Consider the following 14,356-nt stretch of genomic DNA (forward strand, 5'->3'; position numbering starts at 1 on the left):
GTGCTGAACATGTCTTAATGTGGGTCTCTAGCTACATTCTTGTTCCTACTAAAAATCTCAGCACACTTCTAATCAAGCAAGGCACGTCTACTTATCTGATGGTGCTGTCAGTGATAGAAAACGATCATATTATGGATTTGGCAGAGAAGAAAAAGGAGATTTATTTCTACTGGTTGAAGATGTATCTTTTCCAGATATGCAAAACCAGTCAGAGCATTTAAAAAAAAAAAATCAATGAAAAGTGATCATGTTTTGTGAGCAGAAGAAACCATTCTTGACTTCAGAACAATAAGGAAGATTATAAGGATCCCAAATCCATGGTTTAAAAAAAAAATGACAGTAGAGTGCCAGTGGGACTACCAAACTCTTACCTGCCCCCTTAAGGTGAGGCGACATCTCCCTTTCAATGAACTCCTTGCTTTCAGTGTTTCAAGTTCCCCCTTTCTCTTTGCTCCTTCCAATCATTTATCTTTTTTTCAATTTTGAACATAACTAAAAAGTCTAAGTAGGGAATTGCACATAATTGTAGACTCTGCACCATTGGCAAAGTGATGCTTCTTTCTCAGTATTTGTAATTATCTGTTCCACTCTTGCTTACTCCTGGAAAATTTATGTAGAATGACAGCAGTGTCCTTTATTTCTCCTGAAGGCATTCTTTGGTCTCACTTTGTGTAGAGGTTATAAAACATATCAAGAAATGCAATCCTGTGTTTTTTATGTAGTCACACATATACAAATAGAAAATACCACTTTAAATGAATCAAGCTAAGGGGGCGGGGGGAATAGCTAATTACGTTTTAGCTATTGCACTTACTTGGTAAGGTAAAGAAATTTAAAAAATAAAACACAAAAAACCTTCATTAACTCAAGACTATGATCACCCTGGACATGTTGGCCTGCACCTGCCGCTTGGGAAGTTGTTTTATGCTGTTAGGTGAGAACTCCATGGTTTCCTTTGCCCTCTCAACCTTTTCTTTATTACTGGCTTAGAGAAATGTGGCATTGCTAAAAACTCCAACTTGAAAATGCTTCACAGAGCAGGATCCTTGCCAAATTCAAGAATCTTGCTAGTTGGCAAGATGGGAGCTGTCATGCAGAACAAAAGTCTGATACTAGAAGTCAGCAATCACAATGGGAATCAATCCCACAATCTGGTTTCTGAATGTCTTAATCCCCACCGACCTTAAAAGAGTGATGCGGGCCTTACTTTGAGGCTAACTTTACAAAGAGAACATATAGGGAGGTGGACTTAAATCCTGAAACTTAGCTCCTTGGCAGTTCCTTTCCAACTTCTAACACCTCTTTTTTTGTTTGTTTGTTTTGTTGTTGTTGTTTAAACCAGGTCATGAATAGATGCCCATTTTTACTTCTTAGCATTACATTCCTAACAAAAAAGATAGGACAGTACCTCCCTTGCCTGGTCAAGGAACAAGGGAGTTTCTCAGCTGATAGTTTAACTTAGTCCCATGATGATGCACTTGTACATTTCAACCCAGTTTTGAGGGAAGTGGTTCCCATGGTTCATTTCTCTCTTTCCTCCCTTAGTGGGCAGGGCATGGGTTGACCTTGTCAAGAGGACCTGGGATCATTGCCAGGGTCTTCTATGCAATGCAGTGCTGCAGTAAAGCCCACCAGGGGTTCTCAGGGGAGTTGGGTTGCATTGTGGAATGGTGAGTAGCACAATGTAGCCATAGGCTGAACTTGCCTTTAACTTGAATCCTCTCTATTTCTTGGTGTTTCTGAATTATTAAGAAAAGTTTCAATTAATCTTAGTCCTACCTTGTTTCTAAGGGTGAAAGCTTTCCATCAGGAATAATTCAAATATAACATTTGGGCATGAGGGAAAGATGGCTTTGACACTCAGTGTGGGTTTGTGGCTAGATTCTTCTTATTGTGTCTAATCTATTGGCTGGCACTGCTTCTATGAGCTTTTCTTCTCCATCTTTTGTATGATTTTAATGTTTTCCCCTTCTCCTGAAGGTTTATGTCCTTGTAGCCTTTATAATTCCAAAGCACGTTGGCTTTGGTACTCATCCTTTTTGAACCTGAGAGGGGAGGTAAAATGCTGAACATCAGTGCCTAAATGAACGACCGGCCAGATGAGACCATTCTCTGTTGGCTGTGCCTCAATGTTCCTCATGGATTTCTGTGTTAATAGAGATAAAATCTGTGCCAGGTGCAGGATTTCGGGTCACAGTGTCAAAGTATTCTGGTCTCTGTGCTGAACAAGAGCCCTGGGTCGGGTCCAGTACCTGCGTCTGTGGATGAGGATGGGTTGCCATGGTTTACTTGCCAGTGTCCGAGTCACTCTGGAACCCCCTGAACTCTGCTGCCCGAATGCTTAGCTCTTCTAAGATGGCCTGAAGGTTATGGTACTTCCCAACATGGCTTGTCATTTTTGGGTATTGAGCTAATCAGTTAATCAAGTCCTCAGCTCTTCTCTGATGCTTTTTGTTCTCTTAGTTGTCTTTTTTAAACAAGTTATGTTTGAAAACTTCCTGAAGATAGATATTCAGTAATCTTTTCTGAACCTTCCACTCATCATCCTACTGCAGTTTTCTTTCAGGCTGTATCTTCTTCCTTTCCCCCACCAAAATTGTTCTCAATACAGTCGAGTTACCATTTGTACTAGTTTCTTATTGCTGCTGTAACAAATTAAAACAAACTTGGTGGTGTAAAACAACACAAGTTTATTCTTTCACAGTTCCGTAGGCCAGAAGTCCTAAATCACTTTCACTGGGCAGGGAGTCGTCCTTCTGATGGCTCTAGGGGAGAATCTGTTTCTTTGCCTTTCCTACCTTCTGGAGGCCACTTACATTCCTTGGCTCATGACCCCTTTCTTGTATCACTTCAGCCTCTTGCTTCCTTTGTCCTGTCATATGCTTTCTCTTCTGTAGTCCCTCTGTCTCCCTCTTATAAGATAACACCTGTGGTGGGCGCCTGGGTGGCTCAGTCGTTAAGCGTCTGCCTTCCGCTCAGGTCATGATCCCAGGGTCCTGGGATCGAGTCCCACATCGGGCTCCCTGCTCAGCGGAAAGCCTGCTTCTCCCTCTCCCACTCCCCCTGCTTGTGTTCCTGCTCTCGCTGTCTCTCTCTGTCAAATAAATAAAATCTTAAAAAAAAAAAACAAAAAAACACCTGTGGTTACATTTCGGACCCACCTGGATAATCTAGGATAATTTCACCATCTCAAGATCCTTAACTTAATGGCATCTGCCAAGTCCCTTTGTATATAAGGTAACATTCACAGGTTCTTGGGATTAGGACCTATATAATTTTCAAATCCAGTGTCTTCTTTTAATTCTTCATCCTAGCTCTTTTGATATAGCTATTCTGGGAAAAGCTTTTCTGACTTTCAGGATATGGCTATCTTCCACTGATGTAATAACTTTATTGTTTTTCTCTCCCTCTAGAATGCAAGCCCGTGAGCAGGACCCTTGACTATCTGCTGCTCTATCCTCCCTGCTCAGAATAGTGCCTGGTGCTATCATATAATCAAAGGCAGCAAAGAATACAAATTGCATGACCTTTTTTCACTCCTCATTCTATCACCTCTTATTCTCGTTTTCCTTTACTGGCTTTTTCTCTATCCATGTGGTCAAGTTTGGTATTTCCCAGGGCTTAGTCCTAGCTCACTTTTTTCCACCGGTGCCAGATGGATGCAGTTTCAGCCATATCCTGGGTATTCTCAAATCTGCATCTCCAGCCCAGACCTCTGATTTGAACTTCCAACTTTAATCTTTACCTGGATATCCCACAAGCATGGCAAATTCACCATGTCCCATCTTTCCCATCCACCAAGGACAACCAAAAACTAATCTCCCTTTCCTTTTATACTCTCTGTGTCAGGGAATAGTAAGTACTAGGATTTATTCAGTAGCCACAGCAAGAAGACTGGCAGTCATCCCAAACTCCATGCTTTCTTCTACTTACTCTCCCCCTACCTCCACAGCCCTCTAGTCAATCATGAAGTTTTGTCGACTTGTCTCCCAAACATGTCCTGATACCTCTTTCTGTCTAACTCCCATTGCCCTGGTTCAAGTCCTCATCACTCCCATGAGTAGGATATAAATCAATTTACTAAACCATTGCTCTTGATTTCTCTTGAATATAATGGAGTGACATACTCTTAAACTTTCTGCATGTGTACCTGAGCTACTGACCATTGCCAACCATGCCTTCCATCTCTGCTGAGTGGGCAGTGACTGGGGCAGTTACTGATTTGCATACCAGCTGATCTTGGCTCCCAGAACTGACTGGGTCCAGGATGGGTGCCTGACCCAAGGATGGCTTCTGCTGTCATTCTGATCAGCTACCACGATTTGGGGGGCTGGCTATAAAATATAGCTGAGTAAAATTCCTCTTTTGGGATTTCAGAACAGCAAGGCTGGGAGATTCGGATCACTGTATTGCTGAACAGAAGGATCAGCAGAAATGATGGGCATGAGCAAGCTACATTTATGAGAAAGCAGATACTGTGAGTAAGTAGGGGAACTGGTGAGTCAGGAGGGAAGAGGGAAAGAAAGAGGCCGAGGTACTGCATAAGGGGGGCTGGCTCCCTTTCTGTGGCTCTCTAAGGGTACTTCCTGAGGCCCGCCCCAGGATTCCCATTGTCACATTTCCATGAGTTGCTGCATTATTATAAACAAACAAAGCAGCCCTAGTCTGAGTGAGCCCTTGCTTCCTGCAATAAATCGGCCAAAGTGATATGTTTTCCAGTAAGCCCTTTTAATATTATATGAGACATCTGGAAGAAAGCAGCACTGTAACCAAGAGCGGTAACGTGCAGTCCCAAACTCAGTGTTTATCCACTCCATTTTAAAGCATTAGCTTAGGGAAAAAAGAGAAGTTTATGTTACTATTTCCTTTGGGGGTGGGAGAATATTATGATGAGCAGCTTGTGTCAAAATTAGTCTTTATGTAAAAACAAATTGATGCCTGCAAACAATTTCAGAAAGGAAAAGTATGAAAATGACTATAATAAATGACTGAACATTGATACGTATCAACAGTAGGAAAATGAAAGCACCTTTTAGATGCCATGTTTCCAGATATCTGCCTTTCTATTTTTCAGCTGTTGAAACAGAGGGATTGCTGAAGGTTTCCAGGATTCTTAGTTACATGACCATATTCCTCTCTCAAATGTGAATTATAAGTAGATTGATTGAAGATTTATAGGTAAAAAACAACATTCGGCACATATAATTGATACTCTGAATGTGGAGTACAATCAGAGAGCATCTTTATTCATGTCTCCCACTTTCCCTGTAAGATGTGCTCAATGGGGAATTTCTTACTCTGTTCAGGATAAAAATGAAAAACAATAGTAAGTGTCAGGATTCTTTCGCATATTCTCAGGCCACAGAAAGGCCCATGGTCACTTCACATTGGGTTTTGTCTGTCTGTTCGACGTCAGAATCAAAACTTAGAACTTGCTTTAAAGTTGTCTTACAGGGAGCACAGTGTGAAGCCACGTGCCGCAGGGACACTGTGGAAGGGGAAGGCCCTTCTCTCTTCACTCCTGGAAGCTCTGGTTCTTCTAGGGTTGAGATGGGGGAAGGCAAAAAACGTGGTCAGGGGCGGGAGTGTTGTCAGCGAGCGCTGAAGTTGTTAGATGACCTCCAGCTCCCCGGGCCTGATAACCATTTATAGCAGACATTTCACAGAGGCTTTCATGGGTTCTCGGGAGGTGTCTTGCCTGCAGTTCCCTTGATTTAGGCAGATGTGCTCTCCCTGTGAGCAGCTACTGACTTCCTCAGCCCCTAGGAGCCCAGGATTCTACCTCTGCTTCTGTCCTGAGGCTCCCGCAGCCAGCCCTCTCTCTCACATGTGGCCCACATCTGATCTAGGAAGAAACATCCATGCATCTTCTTCTGGACAAACGCAGAGCACCCGCAGCTCTCCATCACTCTGAAGCAGGAGTGGCTTGCTAGCTCATCTCTCACGTGACTTGCCAGCCCGGAGTTAGACCGTGGTGTTCTTCCTACCTTGGGACACACATCAGGCTTTCTGATGAGCCCCACTTACGTCCATTTCTCTTGACATTAGGTGATCCCAATCTTTTACTTTGGTGAGAAATGAGAGCACATCTTTCTTTAAAAAAAAAAAAAAATCCTTCAAGTATCCTGTCTTCTCAGTCTCCAACAGTCTTTATGCGATCTAGTAACTCCTTTAACTGGGTCTGGGCTGGGTCCAGCCAACACTTTAACCCCCTATAAGGATCAATGGGTTTTTGTTTACTTGTTTGAAATTCTAACGTCAGAAATCTGTTGTTTGGATGAAGCCTCTGCACTTCCTGTACATCTATAACATATGCTTATACTCAGGCAGGAAGTACTCCAAAAGAACAAACCTCCAGGTCTCAGGCCAGCCCATGGATTGTCTCTTAGCTCAGCGGACTCTGAAACTTTGAACTTTTCCAACTGGTGTCCCAGGAGAAGGATCAGCAACCCTAGGACACAGCGGGGCACACAGCTCTCAGGGTGCCTGGAGCAGGGAGGAACACAGGATGCCCAGCCACACAAGTGGGCCATCTTCTCTATGGCCCCCTCTCCCCAGTTGTCTTGAAGGTAAGAATGTCCTGCAGGGCTACTGGAGAGTGCCTCTGGGCTTAGCATGCTTGAGGACTACAAGGACCAAGGAAGGCGCGTTAGAGAGGCCAGATACACCTGAAGAACCAGGAGCTACAGGGCTTATTCTGGATGAGGGCAGGAAGTAAAGGAGGCCATGGTTGCAAGGGCGGGGGCGGGGGGGGTGGTGCATCACATTACCTGAGGTCCTTCACAGTGTGGATCCCAATCTACTTGGTTGCATCTCCTTCACTCCCGCAACACAGAACCACTTGCTGTTCCTAAGTATGCCAAGCCCTGCATATTCTTATTTTCCACATGCTGTTCCTTCAGGATGGAACCTCCTCCTCCTTCTCAGCCCTGATCTAGTTCTTCTATTAAACCATCAAAACCTAGTTTTAAGTTTAATTTTCTGTGAAGACTTCTTGCTACTTTCCTCATCTGGTTGCTGTGCCGTTTTATACATGTCTCAGTTCCAGCCATCACTGCACGACATTGTGGTGCTTTATTAACTTACCTCTCCTTGCTCCCCAAAAGACACTGATGGTCTAAGACATGGACTCATTCATTCTTGTACTCCCACCACCTGCCATTGTGTTTCAGTGTTGTAGGGACTGCTATTAGATTTCTATTGCTATGTAACAATCTACCACAAATTTAGCAGCTTGAAACAACACACATTTATTGTTGCAGTTTCTGTAGATCAGAAATCTAGGCATGGTGTGGCTGGATGCTCTGATCAGAGTCTCACTGAGCTGAAATCAAGGTGTTATTCCAGGCTCTGGTTCTCATATTGGGCTTAGGATCCTCTTCTAGGCTCAATGATTGTTGACAGCATTTGTTTCTCGAAGCTGTAGGGCTGATGTCCCCATTTGCCTGCCAGCTACTGGCCAATAACTACTCTCAGTTCCTAGCAGCCACCCAGTTTCTTGCCATTTGGCCCCAGTAGGAAGTTTACCACATTGATGTTTGCTTCCTTCCAGGCTGGCTGGAGCACATCTCTCTGATTTCTTCTGCAACCAGCCAGAGAGAACTCTCTGCTTTTAGAGGGCTCACCTGACTAGATCAGGCTCAACCAGGATAATCTTGCTTTTGCCATTTGATGTATCATAACCACAGCAGTGATATTTCATCATATTCAGTGAGTTCCACCCACACTCAAAGGAGTTAGACAAGGGTGAGGGTTCATTAGGGTCATCCTAGAATATTGCCTGCCACAGGGCTAAATGAATAATATCAAATAAGATGTGTTCCAGAAATATGTAAATTATAAACACTGCTATTCGATTATAAGATTTTTTTTCCTCTTGTCCCTTTGGAATGCTTTTTAAGTTGTTCCCAAATTTGGGTTGAGTCCAGAATGGTTGAAGATGTTGTGTGTGAGATAACACAATAATATCCCTATCGTGAGCCCAGGTAGTACTGGAAATGCAGGGTGGGTGGCAAGACCTGGTCTGACAGATGACTGACCGTATTACCTTAGGCCAACTCCCTGAAACTCTCTGAATGTCAGATTTCTCATCCTGTATAAAATGAGAGGGTAGGACTACACAATGTATAAAGTTAGCCAGTTCTAATATTCTAGAATTTCTAAGACTAAATCATACTGCTCAAATTAAAATCTAGCCAAGTGACTCACAATATCCAAATTCATTAAAATAGTTCACAAAAGAATTTCATTATAGATGAAATTACAGTGATGTGATTTTAAGAGGAAAAGGCAATTCTGTGTTTAAATGAATCTATTGCTATATTGGTTGAACTTAACTAAATATAAATAGGGATACACAATTACATTTTTAACACTTTATATAAAATGGTGAAGAGTATTATCTTTAGATGACATATCTGTCCAGTTATGTTCAGAAGTGAATTTTCTCCAAGATATTAAAACCTGATACTGTTTTACAATTTGAATTAACTCAATTGATGACAAGTGAATAACTACCAAAGGCAGCCCTCAAATATTATGAATCAATTCACTACGTGTGAAGCATTTTGAGATTCTTATACACATTTTGGAGGTTTAAATCTTTTGTTTTTCTCAAATGAAGCCTTTTTGACTAGGATAATTATTCTCTTCTCCCCCCCCACCTTAATTCTAATTTTAAACAGGTATTATTAAATCCCACTGAAATAGGCTTCATGCAGATGTATTTGTTAAAACACCCCTTTATTGACTGTGCACAGTTATTAACAATTCACATTTCACTTTATCTACTGAGTGGAAGAGCATTTATTCTTTCATTAAAAAGTTAAGCCCTTAGGGCAGCAGCAGGGAGGATGCAGAACCTTCTTCCTATAAACTGCACTGTCCAGTGAATGTGAAAGGGCTTCCATATTAATACAAAAGGGAAAATAAATAAAACAAATGGATTTCTCCCATCCTCCATTATCCCCTTGCTGCCAATATGCTCCTCTCATTTTATAAAATGCCAGCAGGTAAACAGTTCCCACCCTGTTCCCATACTTCCATCAGTCAGAAGAATAATGTCACCATATATTGGGCACCACCTAGTTCAGAACATCTGTTAAGGCCGGGAAAGGCCATGGTCATGTCCTTAGGAAGACGCCGTCTGGACAAGAGTGGGTGGAGGATCATGAAGGTGTCCTCCAGCTTCCAGCACCTTGCTGCTCAAGTTTCTGGAGCTGCTTTTCAAGTTTTGGGATGTCTACTCGATGCATCATCAGAAACTGGCCATTTAAATGGAAGACGGGGATGTCAAATTTATACCTTTCATACCAAGCAGAGTTTTCTGGAAGTGTGATGTCCACCTCCTGTAAAATAAACTGAAACAGAGACAGACTGAAGCTCTGTACTTTAGAGAGCACAGAATGATACAACAGCCACGATGCTAACCTGATGCCCAGACTAGCTCTCATGCTGAGGGTTTTTGCTGTTGTCTGCCTGTCTGAGGTCCCCAGTGATCTCACGTCCCCGATTTCCACAACTTGATTGATTTCATTATATTCCTTAACTCTCGGTTTTGCTATTTTGCTGTCACACCTATTACATTCAGTGTCGGGTCACTACTCCATTCCCGGTGAAATAAAATATGTCCCAACCGGGAAGCTGAGGATCAGGACAGATGTGCTTTGCATGTGAGGATGGGAAAGGCGTCATGGTTCGCTACTGGAAAACACTTCCATGGAAATGATAGAGTAAGATAAAATGAATGGGGACACAAGTTTAAAGAAAGCATGAACATTGCACCTGCTAGTTAGCTTTGATTCATATTGAGAGTCAGAGTAAGAAAACCAGTACTGCTCAGAGAAAAACACTTAGGGGTAATGAGTTTTGTGGAAATCAGCACTGAAATCTCTCTCTGAAGAACAGAAAGAAAACTTAAATGAAAAATCATTTAATCTCTTCCCAAAGAAAGGATCCAGGCAGATAATCTATACCACATATGCTATCCATTCCATATACATAAAGCCACATTGCATTATGCAGGTTTCCCCTGCTTTTCGAAAGTTTGCATCAGGCCATGTAGCTGTTACTGAAAGGCCTACATTAGTACCTGTTTCGCTAACTGAAAAAAAACCTGAGAAGGACTTTCGCTTTTGTGAAAATAGCATTCGGTGTTTGTTTTGCCATTCTAGAGGCAGTGCCTACCCTGAGCAGCAAGAGTGGCACCGCCAAGCTCCTTCCCTGGGAGCCTACCTGCAGCATCTCAATACCAAGGCCTTAGAGCTTTGAACTGTGTGAGCATCTGTGCTTTATCTCGGTCTATTCTGTGCCTCCGTCAGCAAGAGGTGTCCTAAAGTATCAGAAAAGCCTGAGAGAGGTTATTTTTTTGGGTCTGGGAATGATAAAAAAATTCTCCGTAAACGAATGTTACTTGCTTCTTTGCTTCACTCCACTTGGGCATATGAAGGTTGGACAGGAACGCTCTACTTTCAGGGAGAGTGGGGAGCCTGTATTACCCTGTTTTTGTAAGGCTCCAGTATTTCCTTGGCTTCATCACAAAGGGGGCATGGATCCTACGGGAAGGAAAAAATAAAGCCATTAAATTCAAGGAATGGCATGCAGCCTGACAAAAACCACAAGAAGCAGATTATACTTATTTTAAAGGACTTGTTTTTGTTTTTTTTTTTTTTACCAGTTTAATTATACTGTTTTATTTCCAAAGCAAAACATTGCCATAGAATCTTATAAATAGCTAGTGTTTCATGGTAAATGGGCTGTCAGCATTTTTTAGTTGTTTTGTTTTGATTTTTCACCATAAATCTATTTATAGATATACGTATACACACATATAATAAATTTAGATGCTTACCCTTGTTACACACGTATGTGTGTATACATTATATACATGTATGTACCTATCACATATACATGCACATACGTCTAAATGTATTACATACATGTACACATAGATACATACATATACATTACATTTAGATGCTTACATTTTTTGTCACTGACTTTATCTAATTGATATCAGGGAAGATAATTTTCATTGATTTATAGTCTCAGGGCTTTGTCCTTCCTGTGTCAGGAACACTTTTCTGGCCTGGCTGACATCACCAGAACAGCTTAAAGTCTGTTTTGAAGTGGAGGCACTGGGCTTTGCCTGCCTGTTTTTCCTCATCAGTCCATAGGAATAAACTCATTGAGATGAAGTTAGATAGTGATTGCCCCACCATCAAAAAGGGAGAAATCCCTATTTACTTCGGGTGATGACTGTACCAACTCTTTAATGGTCTGCCTGTTTTCTCATTGCAAGTGTCAGCAGTAGGCTTCCCAGGTTAATTCTCCACCCGAGGAACAAGCAAGTTTTAGTGCCGGTTGTTTATTTTTAACCGTCTAGTGGAGAAGTCTTTTGAGAATGCTATGGATCTTTGGCAGATTTTAAAGTCTTCTCAGCCCTAGACTCTAGGAACAGCTACTAGCTGTAGGTTCTCTTGCATGAGCTCAAAATAGACTCGCCATTACTGATGCTTGTAGAAAACCTGCTTTTTAACATGACAGGAAGAGGTGAGCTGTTATGTAAAAGAAAGGCCCCTCCTCCAGTTTAACTCCCAGCTTGTTTTGAAATAAGGACCCAGATCATCAAAAGGCAGTTTTTCTTCATTAGGGTCTTTCTGGCCCTAACTTCCTGGTTCAGAGAATTAGGCTCATCATTTATTACGAGCCTCATCAAGAAACAGATTATGGATAGTCTGTGATGTTTTAAGATAATCACGTTGAAGTTTTCTAAGAAAGTTTCAAAAAGTCAACAGAAGATTTTAAAAGCAAAAGCTGTTCAAACAAGAACAAGCTAAAAGTACCAAATGTACCAACATTTTGCTTTCATGGTAGAAAACTTCAGTTGAACCTAGATCAAGTTTTCTGTTTTGTTTTTGTAATCATGGACGTTGGTGCAAATTATCCTGTGTATATGTATTTTTATTAGGAAAGGTTTATCAAGTTTTAAAGAGGCCTATGAACTGAAAAAGGATAAGACCCCGTGGTCTGGGCCATTCAAACCTCCTTCTCTAGGATTTTCCACGGCACCAGCAGACCACGTACTTACTCTATCCCTAGAATGGAATGGACATTTGTTGGGTTGGCCAGCCCACTCCCCTTTCTGGTAGCAGGAATGCTGTGGATTTTGCCTCAGAGGAACTACTCTCAGCATGTGGCTGACTACAGCCCTGAACAAAAAGGGTAGAACACTTGACTTAGGCTGAGGCAGTCAGGTGCACTGTATCCCTCTTGGCTCAGGGATTGGCCAATCTTATTATATGCCTAATGACACAAATCAAGGATTCAATACAAATTTTAAGCTAGGAAGATTAGTGTGGCTTTTTTTTTTTTTTTTTTTTGCAGAGGTCTTCAGCTAACTGGCTGTCGTTCAAACTGAAAAATAATGCAGAATAGTTAGGCTGAGTGAGTACCACTAACCTTAAGGGATTATTTTATTTTTGTGGCTAATTCTCATATGCATTTCTCATATGTAGACACAGATGATGAATTCTTTTTATTCCATAATTTCCAACAATGCAATATATATTTATGGATATGAAAAGCAGTTTATTCTCAAGAAGAAATTCAATTTTAAAAAACTATTTTAAACTTTGTTATTAGACACCCATCAGATATTTTCAGATTGCTAAAATGCCTGCAATCTGAAAAACATTAAACAAGACAACTTTTTTTGCTTGAATTGTGAGTATTATTCACTAAGGTTAAGTCTATTACCCTGTGCTTTATTTCTTTTTTTGATTATGTATCACACAAAGTAATGTTAAGTAGCAAAAGGAAATCGGTGATATTTATATTACAAATTTCAGGGGGAAAAGCTCTTAAAAATTTTAAACAGCTATGGCTTAAAACTCGTGTTAGGGATAAGAAAACAAGGACAGTTGTACTTGTCAATCCTTGTTATTTGTGGCTTTCATATTTGCAAATTTGCCAGTCACTAAAATCTATTTGTAACCCCAAAATCAGTATCTATTGCACTTTTGTGGTCATCTACGGACATTTGAGGACACGCACAGAGCAGTGAAAAATCCGAGTCACCCTAAGTGCACATTCCCAGCAGAGGTCAAATAAGACAATGATCCGCCTTATTGTTTCAGGTCTCGCACTGTCAACAAGTGTCCTTTTCATGATCTACTGGGTGCCATGCTTTTTGCATTTTTGTGACTTTTGTTGGGACTTTGCTATTTAGAATGGTCCCCAAGCAGAGTGCTGAAGTGTTGTGTAGTGTTTCCAAGTGTAAGGAGGCTGTGATATGCCTCATGGAGAAAATACTGTGTTAGATAAACTTTGTTCAGGCATGAGATATGGCAATGTTGGCCATGAATTCGATGTTAATGAATCAACAATATATATTAAATAAAGTGTCTTTAAACAGAAACATATGCCAAACAAGGCTACGTATTGATCAGCTGACAAAAATGTTGTGACCAGCAGCTCACTGGAATCTAACCCTATACCTCCCCTGGGAGCACTGTTTTAATATTCACTAATTCAGTGTTTGTGGTGACTTTATGGAACATACCCATCACAAGAATTAACTATATTTCTAAGTGATGTATTTATAAACATCATCTCTCTTCTGATAGTTCTTCCTTCCAGTGCAGGGATCGGGAGACTATTAAATATATTAGTTTACCCACTGAAACGTGTGAGCCAACGAGGCACGTGGCTAGAAACCAGAGTTAGTAACCGTTGTAACTGCAACTGAAAAGTGGAGGGACAGGTCTGAGGACAGTTTATTCCATTGCTTTCCTTCCAACGTTCCCCACCTCGCCCCCCGCCGCCACTCTTCTTAAACGTACAACTTTCTTCATCCAACAATTTAACACCTTTTGTTTTTGAAGTAGTAATTTTACTTTTTCACTCTGTACCTTTGTAAATAAGGTCAGCACAGGCAGAACGGTCTTAGAGGCGGAGAGATTTCTCATGAGGAGTTGAAGGGAGTATTTGGCAAGTTGCACGCTATTTCCTTGAAACCAGGGCATCTTAATTCTGCCAAAAGAAAAATAGACCAGTAAACTTATGTGCCCTAGATTTTGCTGTTTATAATATGAACAGTAAGCTGCAAGCCTGTGATGGAATTTGAAGACCTGAGAACTACTTCTTGGACTCCAGGAGTGTCAGAGAGGCCCAGATGTTTGGCAAGTCTCCATAATGCCTCAACATTCACTGTATTCCAAACAAAACAGAATTTAGAATGGGAAAATATCCATATTTATGGATGAGCTGTGTGCCTAATCACTTGGTTTCTGCAAGCAAACTGCATGGGTTTGTTAATTTGAATACAAAGTTAAGTTTCACCTGCAGATTGTGCCAG

At 41.3% G+C, this 14,356-nt stretch overlaps 1 protein-coding gene across 1 annotated transcript; it reads right to left on the minus strand.

Moving 5' to 3' along the window:
* Positions 1-8,811: 8,811 nt before the first annotated feature.
* On the minus strand, positions 8,812-14,025 carry C7H5orf63 (chromosome 7 C5orf63 homolog). The gene is made up of 3 exons (XM_021701961.2): positions 13,911-14,025; positions 10,497-10,553; positions 8,812-9,359 (listed from the first exon to the last, which is right to left on the minus strand). The coding sequence occupies exons 1-3, from the start codon at positions 14,022-14,024 to the stop codon at positions 9,168-9,170; spliced, it is 363 nt and encodes a 120-aa protein (XP_021557636.1). The 5' UTR covers position 14,025; the 3' UTR covers positions 8,812-9,167.
* Positions 14,026-14,356: the final 331 nt, after the last annotated feature.

The sequence above is a fragment of the Neomonachus schauinslandi genome, chromosome 7 (genome assembly GCF_002201575.2).
Source record: "Neomonachus schauinslandi chromosome 7, ASM220157v2, whole genome shotgun sequence".
NCBI classification, from domain to species: Eukaryota; Metazoa; Chordata; class Mammalia; order Carnivora; family Phocidae; genus Neomonachus; species Neomonachus schauinslandi.

Bases quoted from the DNA above. Each gene is read 5' to 3' on its own strand.
- C7H5orf63 (XM_021701961.2), bottom strand. From the start codon at position 14,024: ATGCCCTGGTTTCAAGGAAATAGCGTGCAACTTGCCAAATACTCCCTT. The intron at 10,554-13,910 runs GTACAGAGTGAA...TCCTTCCCGTAG, and splicing joins TGCTGACCTTATTTACAAAG to GATCCATGCCCCCTTTGTGA. The intron at 9,360-10,496 runs GTAATACAGGCT...TCTCTGTTTCAG, and splicing joins TGGAGCCTTACAAAAACAGG to TTTATTTTACAGGAGGTGGA.